Source organism: Bombina bombina, chromosome 11, assembly GCF_027579735.1.
Source record: "Bombina bombina isolate aBomBom1 chromosome 11, aBomBom1.pri, whole genome shotgun sequence".
In the NCBI taxonomy this organism is placed as follows: Eukaryota; Metazoa; Chordata; class Amphibia; order Anura; family Bombinatoridae; genus Bombina; species Bombina bombina.
This window is the reverse complement of record NC_069509.1, coordinates 9,142,614-9,160,339: the sequence shown is the minus strand read 5'-3', so window position 1 is coordinate 9,160,339 and position 17,726 is coordinate 9,142,614. Positions and strand designations below refer to the sequence as shown.

Here is a 17,726-nt window from a genome sequence, read left to right as displayed (position 1 = left end):
TCAGCAGATAATTCACTAAATGGAGAGATTTGTTACTCTCAGCGGATAATTCACTAAATGGAGAGATTTGTTGCTCTCAGCGGATAATTCACTAAATGGAGAGATTTGTTACTCTCAGCGGATAATTCACTAAATGGAGAGATTTGTTGCTCTCAGCAGATAATTCACTAAATGGAGAGATTTGTTACCTCAGCGGATAATTCACTAAATGCAGAGATTTGTTACTCTCAGCGGATAATTCCCTAAATGGAGAGATTTGTTACTCTCAGCGGATAATTCACTAAATGGAGAGATTTGTTACTCTCAGCGGATAATTCACTAAATGGAGAGATTTGTTGCTCTCAGCGGCTAATTCACTAAATGGAGAGATTTGTTGCTCTCAGCGGCTAATTCACTAAATGGAGAGATTTGTTACTCTCAGCGGATAATTCACTAAATGCAGAGATTTGTTACTCTCAGCGGATAATTCACTAAATGGAGAGATTTGTTGGTCTCAGCAGATAATTCACTAAATGGAGAGATTTGTTACTCTCAGCAGATAATTCACTAAATGGAGAGATTTGTTACTCTCAGCGGATAATTCACTAAATGGAGAGATTTGTTACTCTCAGCGGATAATTCACTAAATGGAGAGATTTGTTACTCTCAGCGGCTAATTCACTAAATGGAGAGATTTGTTACTCTCAGCGGATAATTCACTAAATGGAGAGATTTGTCGGTCTCAGCGGATAATTCACTAAATGGAGAGATTTGTTACTCTCAGCGGATAATTCACTAAATGGAGAGATTTGTTACTCTCAGCGGATAATTCACTAAATGGAGAGATTTGTTACTCTCAGCGGATAATTCACTAAATGGAGAGATTTGTTGCTCTCAGCGGCTAATTCACTAAATGGAGAGATTTGTTGCTCTCAGCGGATAATTCACTAAATGGAGAGATTTGTTACTCTCAGCGGATAATTCACTAAATGGAGAGATTTTTTGCTCTCAGCGGATAATTCACTAAATGGAGAGATTTGTTACTCTCAGCGGCTAATTCACTAAATGGAGAGATTTTTTGCTCTCAGCGGATAATTCACTAAATGGAGAGATTTGTTACTCTCAGCGGCTAATTCACTAAATGGAGAGATTTGTTACTCTCAGCGGATAATTCACTAAATGGAGAGATTTGTTACTCTCAGCGGATAATTCACTAAATGGAGAGATTTGTTGCTCTCAGCGGCTAATTCACTAAATGGAGAGATTTGTTGCTCTCAGCGGATAATTCACTAAATGGAGAGATTTGTTACTCTCAGCGGATAATTCACTAAATGGAGAGATTTGTTACTCTCAGCGGATAATTCACTAAATGGAGAGATTTTTTGCTCTCAGCGGATAATTCACTAAATGGAGAGATTTGTTACCTCAGCGGCTAATTCACTAAATGGAGAGATTTGTTATTCTCAGTGGATAATTCACTAAATGGAGAGATTTTTTGCTCTCAGCGGATAATTCACTAAATGGAGAGATTTGTTACTGTCAGCGGATAATTTACTAAATGGAGAGATTTGTTACTCTCAGCGGATAATTCACTAAATGGAGAGATTTGTTACTCTCATCAGATAATTCACTAAATGGAGAGATTTGTTACTCTCAGCGGATAATTCACTAAATGGAGAGATTTGTTACTCTCAGCGGATAATTCACTAAATGGAGAGATTTGTTGCTCTCAGAGGATAATTCACTAAATGGAGAGATTTTTTACTCTCAGCGGATATTTCACTAAAGGGAGAGATTTGTTACTCTCAGCGGATAATTCACTAAATGGAGAGATTTGTTGCTCTCGGCCGATAATTCACTAAATGGAGAGATTTGTTACTCTCAGAGGATAATTCACTAAATGGAGAGATTTGTTACTCTCAGCAGATAATTCACTAAATGGAGAGATTTGTTACTCTCAGCGGATAATTCACTAAATGGAGAGATTTGTTGCTCTCGGCCGATAATTCACTAAATGGAGAGATTTGTTACTCTCAGCGGATAATTCACTAAATGGAGAGATTTGTTACTCTCAGCAGATAATTCACTAAATAGAGAGTTTTGTTACTCTCAGCAGATAATTCACTAAATAGAGAGATTTGTTACTCTCAGTGGATAATTCACTAAATATAGAGATTTGTTACTCTCAGCAGATAATTCACTAAATAGAGAGATTTGTTACCTCAGCGGATAATTCACTAAATGGAGAGATTTGTTGGTCTCAGCGGATAATTCACTAAATGGAGAGATTTGTTACTCTCAGCGGATAATTCACTAAATGGAGAGATTTGTTGCTCCTAGCGGATAATTCACTAAATGGAGAGATTTGTTACCTCAGCGGATAATTCACTAAATGGAGAGATTTGTTGGTCTCAGCAGATAATTCACTAAATGGAGAGATTTGTTACTCTCAGCAGATAATTCACTAAATGGAGAGATTTGTTACTCTCAGCGGATAATTCACTAAATGGAGAGATTTGTTACTCTCAGCGGATAATTCACTAAATGGAGAGATTTGTTACTCTCAGCGGATAATTCACTAAATGGAGAAATTTGTTACTCTCAGCGGATAATTCACTAAATGGAGAGATTTGTTGCTCTCAGCGGATAATTCACTAAATGGAGAGATTTGTTACTCTCAGCAGATAATTCACTAAATGGAGAGATTTGTTACTCTCAGCGGATAATTCACTAAATGGAGAGATTTGTTACTCTCAGCAGATAATTCACTAAATGGAGAGATTTGTTACTCTCAGCGGATAATTCACTAAATGGAGAGATTTGTTACTCTCAGCGGATAATTCACTAAATAGAGAGATTTGTTACTCTCAGCAGATAATTCACTAAATAGAGAGATTTGTTACTCTCAGCGGATAATTCACTAAATGGAGAGATTTGTTACTCTCAGCGGATAATTCACTAAATGGAGAGATTTCTTGCTCCTAGCGGATAATTCACTAAATGGAGAGATTTGTTACCTCAGCGGATAATTCACTAAATGGAGAGATTTGTTGGTCTCAGCGGATAATTCACTAAATGGAGAGATTTGTTACTCTCAGCGGATAATTCCCTAAATGGAGAGATTTGTTACTCTCAGCGGATAATTCACTAAATGGAGAGATTTGTTACTCTCAGCGGATAATTCACTAAATGGAGAGATTTGTTACTCTCAGCGGATAATTCACTAAATGGAGAGATTTGTTACTCTCAGTGGATAATTCACTAAATGGAGAGATTTGTTACTCTCAGCGGATAATTCACTAAATGGAGAGATTTGTTGCTCTCAGCGGATAATTCACTAAATGGAGAGATTTGTTACTCTCAGCGGATAATTCACTAAATGGAGAGATTTGTTGTTCTCAGCGGATAATTCACTAAATGGAGAGATTTGTTACTCTCAGCGGATAATTCACTAAATGGAGAGATTTGTTACTCTCAGCGGATAATTCACTAAATGGAGAGATTTGTTACTCTTAGTGGATAATTCACTAAATGGAGAGATTTGTTACTCTCAGCGGATAATTCACTAAATGGAGAGATTTGTTACTCTCAGCAGATAATTCACTAAATGGAGAGATTTGTTACTCTCAGCGGATAATTCACTAAATGGAGAGATTTGTTACTCTCAGCGGATAATTCACTAAATGGAGAGATTTGTTACTCTCAGCGGATAATTCACTAAATGGAGAAATTTGTTACTCTCAGCGGATAATTCACTAAATGGAGAGATTTGTTGCTCTCAGCGGATAATTCACTAAATGGAGAGATTTGTTACTCTCAGCAGATAATTCACTAAATGGAGAGATTTGTTACTCTCAGCGGATAATTCACTAAATGGAGAGATTTGTTACTCTCAGCAGATAATTCACTAAATGGAGAGATTTGTTACTCTCAGCGGATAATTCACTAAATGGAGAGATTTGTTACTCTCAGCGGATAATTCACTAAATAGAGAGATTTGTTACTCTCAGCAGATAATTCACTAAATAGAGAGATTTGTTACTCTCAGCGGATAATTCACTAAATGGAGAGATTTGTTACTCTCAGCGGATAATTCACTAAATGGAGAGATTTCTTGCTCCTAGCGGATAATTCACTAAATGGAGAGATTTGTTACCTCAGCGGATAATTCACTAAATGGAGAGATTTGTTGGTCTCAGCGGATAATTCACTAAATGGAGAGATTTGTTACTCTCAGCGGATAATTCCCTAAATGGAGAGATTTGTTACTCTCAGCGGATAATTCACTAAATGGAGAGATTTGTTACTCTCAGCGGATAATTCACTAAATGGAGAGATTTGTTACTCTCAGCGGATAATTCACTAAATGGAGAGATTTGTTACTCTCAGTGGATAATTCACTAAATGGAGAGATTTGTTACTCTCAGCGGATAATTCACTAAATGGAGAGATTTGTTGCTCTCAGCGGATAATTCACTAAATGGAGAGATTTGTTACTCTCAGCGGATAATTCACTAAATGGAGAGATTTGTTGCTCTCAGCGGATAATTCACTAAATGGAGAGATTTGTTACTCTCAGCGGATAATTCACTAAATGGAGAGATTTGTTACTCTCAGCGGATAATTCACTAAATGGAGAGATTTGTTACTCTTAGTGGATAATTCACTAAATGGAGAGATTTGTTACTCTCAGCGGATAATTCACTAAATGGAGAGATTTGTTACTCTCAGCGGCTAATTCACTAAATGGAGAGATTTGTTACTCTCAGCGGATAATTCACTAAATGGAGAGATTTGTTGCTCTCAGCGGATAATTCACTAAATGGAGAGATTTGTTACTCTCAGCGGATAATTCACTAAATGGAGAGATTTGTTACTCTCAGCGGATAATTCACTAAATGGAGAGATTTGTTACTCTCAGCGGATAATTCACTAAATGGAGAGATTTGTTGCTCTCAGCGGATAATTCACTAAATGGAGAGATTCGTTACTCTCAGCGGATAATTCACTAAATGGAGAGATTTGTTACTCTCAGCGGATAATTCACTAAATGGAGAGATTTGTTGCTCTCAGCGGATAATTCACTAAATGGAGAGATTTGTTACTCTCAGCGGATAATTCACTAAATGGAGAGATTTGTTACTCTCAGCGGATAATTCACTAAATGGAGAGATTTGTTACTCTCAGCGGATAATTCACTAAATGGAGAGATTTGTTACTCTCAGCGGATAATTCACTAAATGGAGAGATTTGTTACTCTCAGTGGATAATTCACTAAATGGAGAGATTTGTTACTCTCAGCGGATAATTCACTAAATGGAGAGATTTGTTACTCTCAGCGGCTAATTCACTAAATGGAGAGATTTGTTGCTCTCAGCGGATAATTCACTAAATGGAGAGATTTGTTACTCTCAGCGGATAATTCACTAAATGGAGAGATTTGTTACTCTCAGCGGATAATTCACTAAATGGAGAGATTTGTTACTCTCAGCGGATAATTCACTAAATGGAGAGATTTGTTAATCCACAGTTGTAGATGCTGGAATTTAATGAATCAGTTGCACATAGTAAAAGGAGCTGGTAAACCTGGTTAAGTTGGTGCAAGGTTTAGGGAATTTTACCTTTAGTGTCAGTCATGTTTGATTTATTCCAGCCAGAGGACCAGCACAGGGTGGGTACCAGAAAAATAAGAATTTTAAAGACAATTTGAAGCCTGACAACATTGTCCCAAAGGGCTGGGCCTATTCCCACCTTCCACAACAAATAGATTAAATCTTTAAAGGGACATTTTAGACAAAATAAGTCAAAGGAACTTAACTGACTCATTTATTTGCTTAGATGTTAATTATTTTCCATAATTTTATTTGTATTTATCCTCACTTGCTAAGGGTCAGCAGTTAGACTGGTGTATATAGTAGTGCATACTTAGATACACATGCACACACATACCTAGATACACATGCACACACATACCTAGATACACATGCACACACATACCTAGATACACATGCACACACATACCTAGATACACATGCACACACATACCTAGATACACATGCACACACATACCTAGATACGCATGCACACACATACCTAGATACACATGAACACACATACTTAGATACACATGCACACACATACCTAGATACACATGCACACACATACCTAGATACACATGCACACACATACCTAGATACACATGAACACACATACTTAGATACACATGCACACACATACCTAGATACACATGCACACACATACTTAGATACACATGCACACTTACCTAAACACAGAAGAGCATTACAAAAATCAGTTTTCATATTTTAGACTTTTGTTTTATTTGTACTGAATAATTCTTTACAAACCCACCACCCCAATCCCCACAGTCTGTACATCTTTGGCACCATCTACAATCCCACACAATCTGCAACAGGTCCAAGTTCAGCATTTCCCAGCGCAACCTACGGAGAAGAAAAAGATGTGAGACAGCTTTGCTTGCCCTCCGTGTACCTCCCTGAGGTGCTACCTCCTTCTGGTACCTTGTCCTGCTCCTCCTTGCAGTGGGCCCCTTTCATCTCATTGTAAGATACCAGTCATTCACTCTCTGTTCTCACACACCACCAACTCCCATCATGCCCTATGATTTCTCGTCTCCATACTGCCCATTCATCCCAATGCTAATGGTTCTGGAGTTATATATAGGACCTTGAGGACTAATGTACACAAGATATCTGTGCTCTGTGTGTGTCCTGCCAGCTCACAAGGACATCTCTTCTCCTCCTGCCCCCTCATGACCTGTTCCGGAGCTTCATGTCTTCTCCATAAGCACCTATCTCTCCCTATTCCTATCATCTCCCCATTACTGGACCCCACTACCTAAATCACCATTAAGAACTCTATATGTTCTTGTTACCCTCAGATCGTCTTTTTTCCAGACTCATTATTGTTTTTTATAATACAGTGCAATTAGAAAGGCTCTGAAAAGCATTATACATATTTGTTCTCTATCTACCATCTAGATTACAAATGCACAAATCCTCAGCTGCTGCCAGCCCTTGTGACCCACACTGTATCTATATTATAAATATATTTACCATAATTCCAGGGGCTTTGCTCAGCTCCCAGTTGCTGGTAACCCCCTAAAATTCAAACAAAGGCATTTTGAGCAGAGGAAATCAAGGCAGCAAGGAATTGCTAGGTCAGAGGAAGCAGTGTACGTGCCAAGTAAGAGGGAGCGGTGTAAGCACCAGGTGAGAGGGAGCGGTGTAAGCACCAGATGAGAGGGAGCGGTGTAAGCGTTTGAAGAGAGAGAGCCGTGTAAGCGCTAGGTGGGTGGGAGCGGTGTAAGTGCAAGGCGAGAGGGAGCGGTGTAAGCAGCAGGTGAGAGGGAGCGGTGTAAGCGCTAGGAGAGAGGGAGCGGTGTAAGCGGCAGGTGAGAGGGAGCGGTGTAAGCAGCAGGTGAGAGGGAGCCGTGTAAGCGGCAGGTGAGAGGGAGCCGTATAAGCGCTAGAAGAGAGGGAGCGGTGTAAGCGGCAGGTGAGAGGGAGCAGTGTAAGCGCTAGGAGAGAGGGAGCTGTGTAAGCGCTAGGAGAGAGGGAGCTGTGTAAGCGCTAGGTGGGGGGGAGCTGTGTAAGCGCAAGGGGAGAGGGAGCGGTGTAAGCGTTTGGAGAGAGGGAGCTGTGTAAGCGCTAGGTGGGTGGGAGCTGTGTAAGTGCAAGGGGAGAGGGAGCGGTGTAAGCGGCAGGCAAGAGGAAGCGGTGTAAGCACCAGGCATGAGGGAGCGGTGTAGATGCCAGGCGAGAGAGAGCTGATAATATACCAGGTGAGGGGCATAGTGTTAAACCTTGAAAGAGAACAGAAGGCATATACCTATAGTATTTATACCCTTAAATAAATATTTTTTTGTACAACCCATGGTCTCCACTAACAGATTCAGTTGGACCTGCCTGTACCTTTGTAGGGTTTCTGTTTCAAGGAGCTGGGCGTAGAAGGCGTGATTGTGGGAAGAGTACCCGCCTCTGTGATACTCTCAGTTCCTGAAGGAGTCAAGAAAATGTATATACATGTTCATTTATATAGATGTATATATCGGTACACACAACACTGAGGGAACACAGGGTGGTGGGGTTCAGGGTTGATGGAGTCAGTTTGGGATTTCTGATTTGAGTGACATACACTGGTGTCAGAAGTGGGATAACATGTTAGTTGCCTTTTGCACATGCATGCTAGTAAGGAAGACATTTAGAGACATTAAAATGTTCAGTAGGAAACATGTTCTCTTCCATACTGAAATAGTTACTTACCTTCTACTGGAGTAGATGGGTTGAGTTCTTCTGTGAAGCAGAGAATGGTAAAATGAGAAATAAACAAAAGAATGTATGGGGAGGGCATGACTTACATATCCTTATGTATGAGTGATGTTAGTGTGATGTACATATCCTTATCACGTATAAGTGATGTTAGTGTGATGTACATATCCTTATCATGTGTAAGTGATGTTAGTGTGATGTACATATCCTTATCATGTATAGTGATGTTAGTGTGATGTACATATCATTATCATGTATAAGTGATGTTAGTGTGATGTACATATCCTTATTATGTATAAGTGATGTTAGTGTGATGTACATATCCTTATCATGTATAAGTGATGTTAGTGTGATGTACATATCCTTATTATGTATAAGTGATGTTAGTGTGATGTACATATCATTATCATGTATAAGTGATGTTAGTGTGATGTACATATCCTTATGTATGAGTGATGTTAGTGTGATGTACATATCCTTATCACGTATAAGTGATGTTAGTGTGATGTACATATCCTTATCATGTGTAAGTGATGTTAGTGTGATGTACATATCCTTATCATGTATTGTGATGTTAGTGTGATGTACATATCCTTATCATGTATAAGTGATGTTAGTGTGATGTACATATCCTTATCATGTATAAGTGATGTTAGTGTGATGTACATATCCTTATCATGTATAAGTGATGTTAGTGTGATGTACATATCCTTATCATGTATAAGTGATGTTAGTGTGATGTACATATCCTTATCATGTATAAGTGATGTTAGTGTGATGTACATATCCTTATCATGTATAGTGATGTTAGTGTGATTTACATATCATTATCATGTATAAGTGATGTTAGTGTGATGTACATATCCTTATCATGTATAAGTGATGTTAGTGTGATGTACATATCCTTATCATGTATAAGTGATGTTAGTGTGATGTACATATCCTTATCATGTATAAGTGATGTTAGTGTGATGTACATATCCTTATCATGTATAAGTGATGTTAGTGTGATGTACATATCCTTATCATGTATAAGTGATGTTAGTGTGATGTACATATCCTTATCATGTATAAGTGATGTTAGTGTGATGTACATATCCTTATGTATAAGTGATGTTAGTGTGATGTACATATCCTTATCATGTATAAGTGATGTTAGTGTGATGTACATATCATTATCATGTATAGTGATGTTAGTGTGATGTACATATCCTTATCATGTATAAGTGATGTTAGTGTGATGTACATATCATTATCATGTATAAGTGATGTTAGTGTGATGTACATATCATTATCATGTATAAGTGATGTTAGTGTGATGTACATATCCTTATCATGTATAAGTGATGTTAGTGTGATGTACATATCCTTATCATGTATAAGTGATGTTAGTGTGATGTACATATCATTATCATGTATAAGTGATGTTAGTGTGATGTACATATCATTATCATGTATAGTGATGTTAGTGTGATGTACATATCATTATCATGTATAAGTGATGTTAGTGTGATGTACATATCCTTATCATGTATAGTGATGTTAGTGTGATGTACATATCATTATCATGTATAAGTGATGTTAGTGTGACTGTACATATCATTATCATGTATAAGTGATGTTAGTGTGATGTACATATCATTATACATGTATAAGTGATGTTAGTGTGATGTACATATCCTTATGTATAAGTGATGTGTAGTGTGAAGTACATATCCTTATCATGTATAAGTGATGTTAGTGTGTGATGTACACTATACCTTATGTATAAGTGATGTAGTGCTGATAGTACATATACCTTTTGTAATAAGTGATGTTAGTGTGATGTACATTTCATTATCATGTATAAGTGATGTTAGTGTGATGTACATATCATTTAATGTATAAGCTGATGTTAGATGTGATGATACATATCCATTATCATGTATAAGTGATGTTAGTGTGATGTACATATCATTACTCAGTACTAAGTGATGTCTACGTGTGATGTACATATCCTTATCATGTATAAGTGATGTTAGTGTGATGTACATATCCTTGATCATGTATAAGTGATGTTAGTGTGAAGTACACTATACTTATCATGTATAAGTGATGTTAGTGTGATGTACATATCCATTATCATGTATAAGTGATGTTAGTGTGATGTACATATCATTCATGTATAAGTGATGTTAGTGTGATGTACATAATCCTTATCGTATAAGTGATGTTAGTGTGATGTACATATCCTTATCATGTATAAGTGATGTTAGTGTGATGTACATATCCTTATCATGTATAAGTGATGTTAGTGTGATGTACATATCCTTATCATGTATAAGTGATGTTAGTGTGATGTACATATCCTTATCATGTATAAGTGATGTTAGTGTGATGTACATATCCTTATCATGTATAAGTGATGTTAGTGTGATGTACATATCCTTATCATGTATAAGTGATGTTAGTGTGATGTACATATCCTTATCATGTATAAGTGATGTTAGTGTGATGTACATATCCTTATCATGTATAAGTGATGTTAGTGTGATGTACATATCCTTATGTATAAGTGATGTTAGTGTGATGTACATATCCTTATCATGTATAGTGATGTTAGTGTGATGTACATATCCTTATCATGTATAAGTGATGTTAGTGTGATGTACATATCCTTATCATGTATAAGTGATGTTAGTGTGATGTACATATCATTATCATGTATAAGTGATGTTAGTGTGATGTACATATCCTTATCATGTATAAGTGATGTTAGTGTGATGTACATATCATTATCATGTATAAGTGATGGTTAGTGTGATGTACATATCCTTATCATGTATAAGTGATGTTAGTGTGATGTACATATCCTTATCATGTATAGTGATGTTAGTGTGATGTACATATCCTATCATGTATAAGTGATGTTAGTGTGATGTACATATCCTTATCATGTATAAGTGATGTTAGTGTGATGTACATATCCTTATCATGTATAAGTGATGTTAGGTGTGATGTACATATCCTTATCATGTATAAGTGATGTTAGTGTGATGTACATATCCTTATCATGTATAAGTGATGTTAGTGTGAAGTGTACATATCCTTATCATATATGATAAGTGAATGTTAGGGTGTGAATGTACATATCAATTATCCATGTAGTAGTGATTGTTAGTGTATGTGAAGGTATCATTATCCTGTATTATAGAGTGATGTAGTGTGATGTACAGAATCATTATCATGTATAGGAGTGATGTTAGTGTGATTTGTACATATCCTTATATGTATAAGTGATGTTAGTGTGATGTACATATCCTTATCATGTATAAGTGATGTTAGTGTGATGTACATATCCTTATCATGTATAGTGATGTTAGTGTGATGTACATATCCTTATGTATAAGTGATGTTAGTGTGATGTACATATCCTTATCATGTATAAGTGATGTTAGTGTGATGTACATATCCTTATCATGTATAAGTGATGTTAGTGTGATGTACATATCCTTATCATGTATAAGTGATGTTAGTGTGATGTACATATCCTTATGTATAAGTGATGTTAGTGTGATGTACATATCATTATCATGTATAGTGATGTTAGTGTGATGTACATATCCTTATCATGTATAAGTGATGTTAGTGTGATGTACATATCATTATCATGTATAAGTGATGTTAGTGTGATGTACATATCCTTATCATGTATAAGTGATGTTAGTGTGATGTACATATCCTTATCATGTATAAGTGATGTTAGTGTGATGTACATATCCTTATCATGTATAAGTGATGTTAGTGTGATGTACATATCCTTATCATGTATAAGTGATGTTAGTGTGATGTAACATATCCTTATCATGTATAAGTGATGTTAGTGTGAGTGTACATATCCTTATCATGTATAAGTGATGTTAGTGTGATGTACATATCCTTATCATGTATAAGTGATGTTAGTGTGATGTACATATCCTTATCATGTATAAGTGATGTTAGTGTGAGTACATATCCTTATCATGTATAAGTGATGTTAGTGTGATGTACATATCCTTATGTATAGTGATGTTAGTGTGATGTACATATCATTATCATGTATAAGTGATGTTAGTGTGATGTACATATCATTATCATGTATAAGTGATGTTAGTGTGATGTACATATACTTATCATGTATAAGTGATGTTAGTGTGATGTACATATCCTTATCATGTATAAGTGATGTTAGTGTGATGTACATATCATTATCATGTATAAGTGATGTTAGTGTGATGTACATATCCTTATCATGTATAAGTGATGTTAGTGTGATGTACATATCCTTATCATGTATAAGTGATGTTAGTGTGATGTACATATCCTTATCATGTATAAGTGATGTTAGTGTGATGTACATATCCTTATCATGTATAAGTGATGTTAGTGTGATGTACATATCCTTATCATGTATAAGTGATGTTAGTGTGATGTACATATCATTATCATGTATAAGTGATGTTAGTGTGATGTACATATCCTTATCATGTATAAGTGATGTTAGTGTGATGTACATATCATTATCATGTATAAGTGATGTTAGTGTGATGTACATATCCTTATCATGTATAAGTGATGTTAGTGTGATGTACATATCCTTATCATGTATAAGTGATGTTAGTGTGATGTACATATCCTTATCATGTATAAGTGATGTTAGTGTGATGTACATATCCTTATCATGTATAAGTGATGTTAGTGTGATGTACATATCCTTATCATGTATAAGTGATGTTAGTGTGATGTACATATCCTTATCATGTATAAGTGATGTTAGTGTGATGTACATATCCTTATCATGTATAAGTGATGTTAGTGTGATGTACATATCCTTATCATGTATAAGTGATGTTAGTGTGATGTACATATCCTTATATGTATAAGTGATGTTATTGTGATGTACATATCCTTATCATGTATAAGTGATGTTAGTGTGATGTACATATCCTTATCATGTATAAGTGATGTTAGTGTGATGTACATATCCTTATCATGTATAAGTGATGTTAGTGTGATGTACATATCCTTATCATGTATAAGTGATGTTAGTGTGATGTACATATCCTTATCATGTATAAGTGATGTTAGTGTGATGTACATATCCTTATCATGTATAAGTGATGTTAGTGTGATGTACATATCCTTATCATGTATAGTGATGTTAGTGTGATGTACATATCCTTATCATGTATAAGTGATGTTAGTGTGATGTACATATCATTATCATGTATAAGTGATGTTAGTGTGATGTACATATCCTATCATGTGTAAGTGATGTTAGTGTGATGTACATATCCTTATCATGTATAAGTGATGTTAGTGTGATGTACATATCTTATCATGTATAAGTGATGTTAGTGTGATGTACTATACCTATCTATGTATAAGTGATGTTAGTGTGATGTACATATCATTATCATGATATAAGTGATGTTAGTGTGATGTACATATCCTTATCATGTATAAGTGATGTTAGTGTGATGTACATATCCTTATCATGTATAAGTGATGTTAGTGTGATGTACATATCCTTATCATGTATAAGTGATGTTAGTGTGATGTACATATCATTATCATGTATAAGTGATGTTAGTGTGATGTACATATCATTATCATGTATAAGTGATGTTAGTGTGATGTACATATCATTATCATGTATAAGTGATGTTAGTGTGATGTACATATCATTATCATGTATAAGTGATGTTAGTGTGATGTACATATCCTTATCATGTATAAGTGATGTTAGTGTGATGTACATATCTTATCATGTAAAGTGATGTTAGTGTGATGTTACATATCCTTTACATGTATAAGTGATGTTAGTGTGATGTACATATCCTTATATGTATAAGTGATGTTAGTGTGATGTACATATCCTTATCATGTTATAAGTGATGGTTAGTGTGATGTACATATCTTATCATGTATAAGTGATGTTAGATGTGAAGTACATATCCTTATCATGTATAAGTGATGTTAGTGTGATGTACATATCCTTTATGTATAAGTGATGTTAGTGTGATGTACATATCCTTATCATGTATAAGTGATGTTAGTGTGATGTAACATATCCTTATGTATAAGTGATGTTAGTTGTGATGTACATATCCCTTATCTGTATAAGTGATGTTAGTGTGATGTACATATCCTTAATCATCGTATAGAGTGATGTTAGTGTGATTGTACATATCCTTATCATGTATAAGTGATGTTAGTGTGATGTACATATCATTATCATGTATAAGTGATGTTAGTGTGATGTACATATCCTTATGTATGAGTGATGTTAGTGTGATGTACATATCCTTATCATGTATAAGTGATGTTAGTGTGATGTACATATCATTATCATGTATAAGTGATGTTAGTGTGATGTACATATCCTTATCATGTATAAGTGATGTTAGTGTGATGTACATATCCTTATCATGTATAAGTGATGTTAGTGTGATGTACATATCCTTATCATGTATAATTGATGTTAGTGTGATGTACATATCCTTATCTGTATAGTGATGTTAGTGTGATGTACATATCCTTATCATGTATAAGTGATGTTAGTGTGATGTACATATCATTATCATGTATAAGTGATGTTAGTGTGATGTACATATCCTTATCATGTATAGTGATGTTAGTGTGATGTACATATCATTATCATGTATAAGTGATGTTAGTGTGATGTACATATCCTTATCATGTATAAGTGATGTTAGTGTGATGTACATATCCTTATCATGTATAAGTGATGTTAGTGTGATGTACATATCCTTATCATGTATAAGTGATGTTAGTGTGATGTACATATCCTTATCATGTATAAGTGATGTTAGTGTGATGTACATATCCTTATCATGTATAAGTGATGTTAGTGTGATGTACATATCATTATCATGTATAAGTGATGTTAGTGTGATGTACATATCCTTATCATGTATAAGTGATGTTAGTGTGATGTACATATCCTTATCATGTATAAGTGATGTTAGTGTGATGTACATATCCTTATCATGTATAAGTGATGTTAGTGTGATGTACATATCCTTATCATGTATAAGTGATGTTAGTGTGATGTACATATCATTATCATGTATAAGTGATGTTAGTGTGATGTACATATCCTTATCATGTATAAGTGATGTTAGTGTGATGTACATATCCTATCATGTATAGTGATGTTAGTGTGATGTACATATCCTTATCATGTATAGTGATGTTAGTGTGATGTACATATCCTTTTCATGTATAAGTGATGTTAGTGTGATGTACATATCCTTATCATGTATAAGTGATGTTAGTGTGATGTACATATCATTATCATGTATAAGTGATGTTAGTGTGATGTACATATCATCATGTATAAGTGATGTTAGTGTGATGTACATATCATTATCATGTATAAGTGATGTTAGTGTGATGTACATATCATTATCATGTATAAGTGATGTTAGTGTGATGTACATATCCTTATCATGTATAAGTGATGTTAGTGTGATGTACATATCATTATCATGTATAAGTGATGTTAGTGTGATGTACATATCCTTATCATGTATAAGTGATGTTAGTTTGATGTAACATATCATTATAATGTATAAGTGATGTTAGTGTGATGTACATATCATCATGTATAAGTGATGTTAGTGTGATTTACATATCCTTATGTATAAGTGATGTTAGTGTGATGTACATATCATTATCATGTATAAGTGATGTTAGTGTGATGTACATATCATTATCATGTATAAGTGATGTTAGTGTGATGTACATATCATTATCATGTATAAGTGATGTTAGTGTGATGTACATATCCTATATGTATAAGTGATGTTAGTGTGATGTACATATCATTATCATGTATAAGTGATGTTAGTGTGATGTACATATCATTATCATGTATAAGTGATGTTAGTGTGATGTACATATCCTTATCATGTATAAGTGATGTTAGTGTGATGTACATATCATTATCATGTATAAGTGATGTTAGTGTGATGATACATATCCTTATATGTATAAGTGATGTTAGTGTGATGAACATATCCTTATCATGTATAGTGATGGTAGTGTGATGTACATATCCCTTATCATGTATAAGTGATGTTAGTGTGATGTACATATCATTATCATGTATAAGTGATGTTAGTGTGATGTACATAATCATTATCATGTATAAGTGATGTTAGTGTGATAGTACATATCCTTATATGTATAAGTGATGTTAGTGTGATAGTACATATCATTATCATGTATAAGTGATGTTAGTGTGATGTACATATCATTATCATGTATAAGTGATGTTAGTGTGATGATACATATCATTATCATGTATAAGTGATGTTAGTGTGATGTACATATCATTATCATGTGTAAGTGATGTTAGTGTGATGTACATATCCTTATCATGTATAAGTGATGTTAGTGTGATATACATATCCTTATCATGTATAAGTGATGTTAGTGTGATGTACATATCCTTATCATGTATAAGTGATGTTAGTGTGATGTACATATCCTTATGTATGAGTGATGTTAGTGTGATGTACATATCATTATCGTGTATAAGTGATGTTAGTGTGATGTACATATCCTTATCATGTATAAGTGATGTTAGTGTGATGTACATATCCTTATCATGTATAAGTGATGTTAGTGTGATGTACATATCCTTATCATGTATAAGTGATGTTAGTGTGATGTACATATCCTTATGTATAAGTGATGTTAGTGTGATGTACATATCATTATCATGTATAAGTGATGTTAGTGTGATGTACATATCCTTATCATGTATAAGTGATGTTAGTGTGATGTACATATCATTATCATGTATAAGTGATGTTAGTGTGATGTACATATCCTTATCATGTATAAGTGATGTTAGTGTGATGTACATATCATTATCATGTATAAGTGATGTTAGTGTGATGTACATATCCTTATCATGTATAAGTGATGTTAGTGTGATGTACATATCCTTATCATGTATAAGTGATGTTAGTGTGATGTACATATCCTTATCATGTATAAGTGATGTTAGTGTGATGTACATATCCTTATGTATAAGTGATGTTAGTGTGATGTACATATCCTTATGTATAAGTGATGTTAGTGTGATGTACATATCATTATCATGTATAAGTGATGTTAGTGTGATGTACATATCCTTATCATGTATAAGTGATGTTAGTGTGATGTACATATCCTTATCATGTATAAGTGATGTTAGTGTGATGTACATATCATTATCATGTATAAGTGATGTTAGTGTGATGTACATATCCTTATCATGTATAAGTGATGTTAGTGTGATGTACATATCCTTATCATGTATAAGTGATGTTAGTGTGATGTACATATCCTTATCATGTATAAGTGCTGTTTGTTTGATGTACATATCCTTATCATGTATAAGTG

At 34.7% G+C, this 17,726-nt stretch overlaps 1 protein-coding gene across 1 annotated transcript in view; it reads right to left on the bottom strand.

The window, feature by feature from the left end:
• Positions 1 to 6,292: 6,292 nt before the first annotated feature.
• LOC128642047 (hornerin-like) overlaps positions 6,293 to 17,726 on the bottom strand; it is a 172,197-nt gene continuing 160,763 nt past the window's right edge. Inside the window, exons 38-41 of the mRNA XM_053694696.1 lie at positions 8,283 to 8,312; positions 7,932 to 8,015; positions 7,074 to 7,118; positions 6,293 to 6,440 (exon numbers count right to left, since the gene is read on the bottom strand). Coding sequence (XP_053550671.1) covers positions 6,421 to 6,440; positions 7,074 to 7,118; positions 7,932 to 8,015; positions 8,283 to 8,312 — 179 coding nt within the window. The 3' untranslated portion in view covers positions 6,293 to 6,420. The remainder of the gene's footprint in view (positions 6,441 to 7,073; positions 7,119 to 7,931; positions 8,016 to 8,282; positions 8,313 to 17,726) is intronic.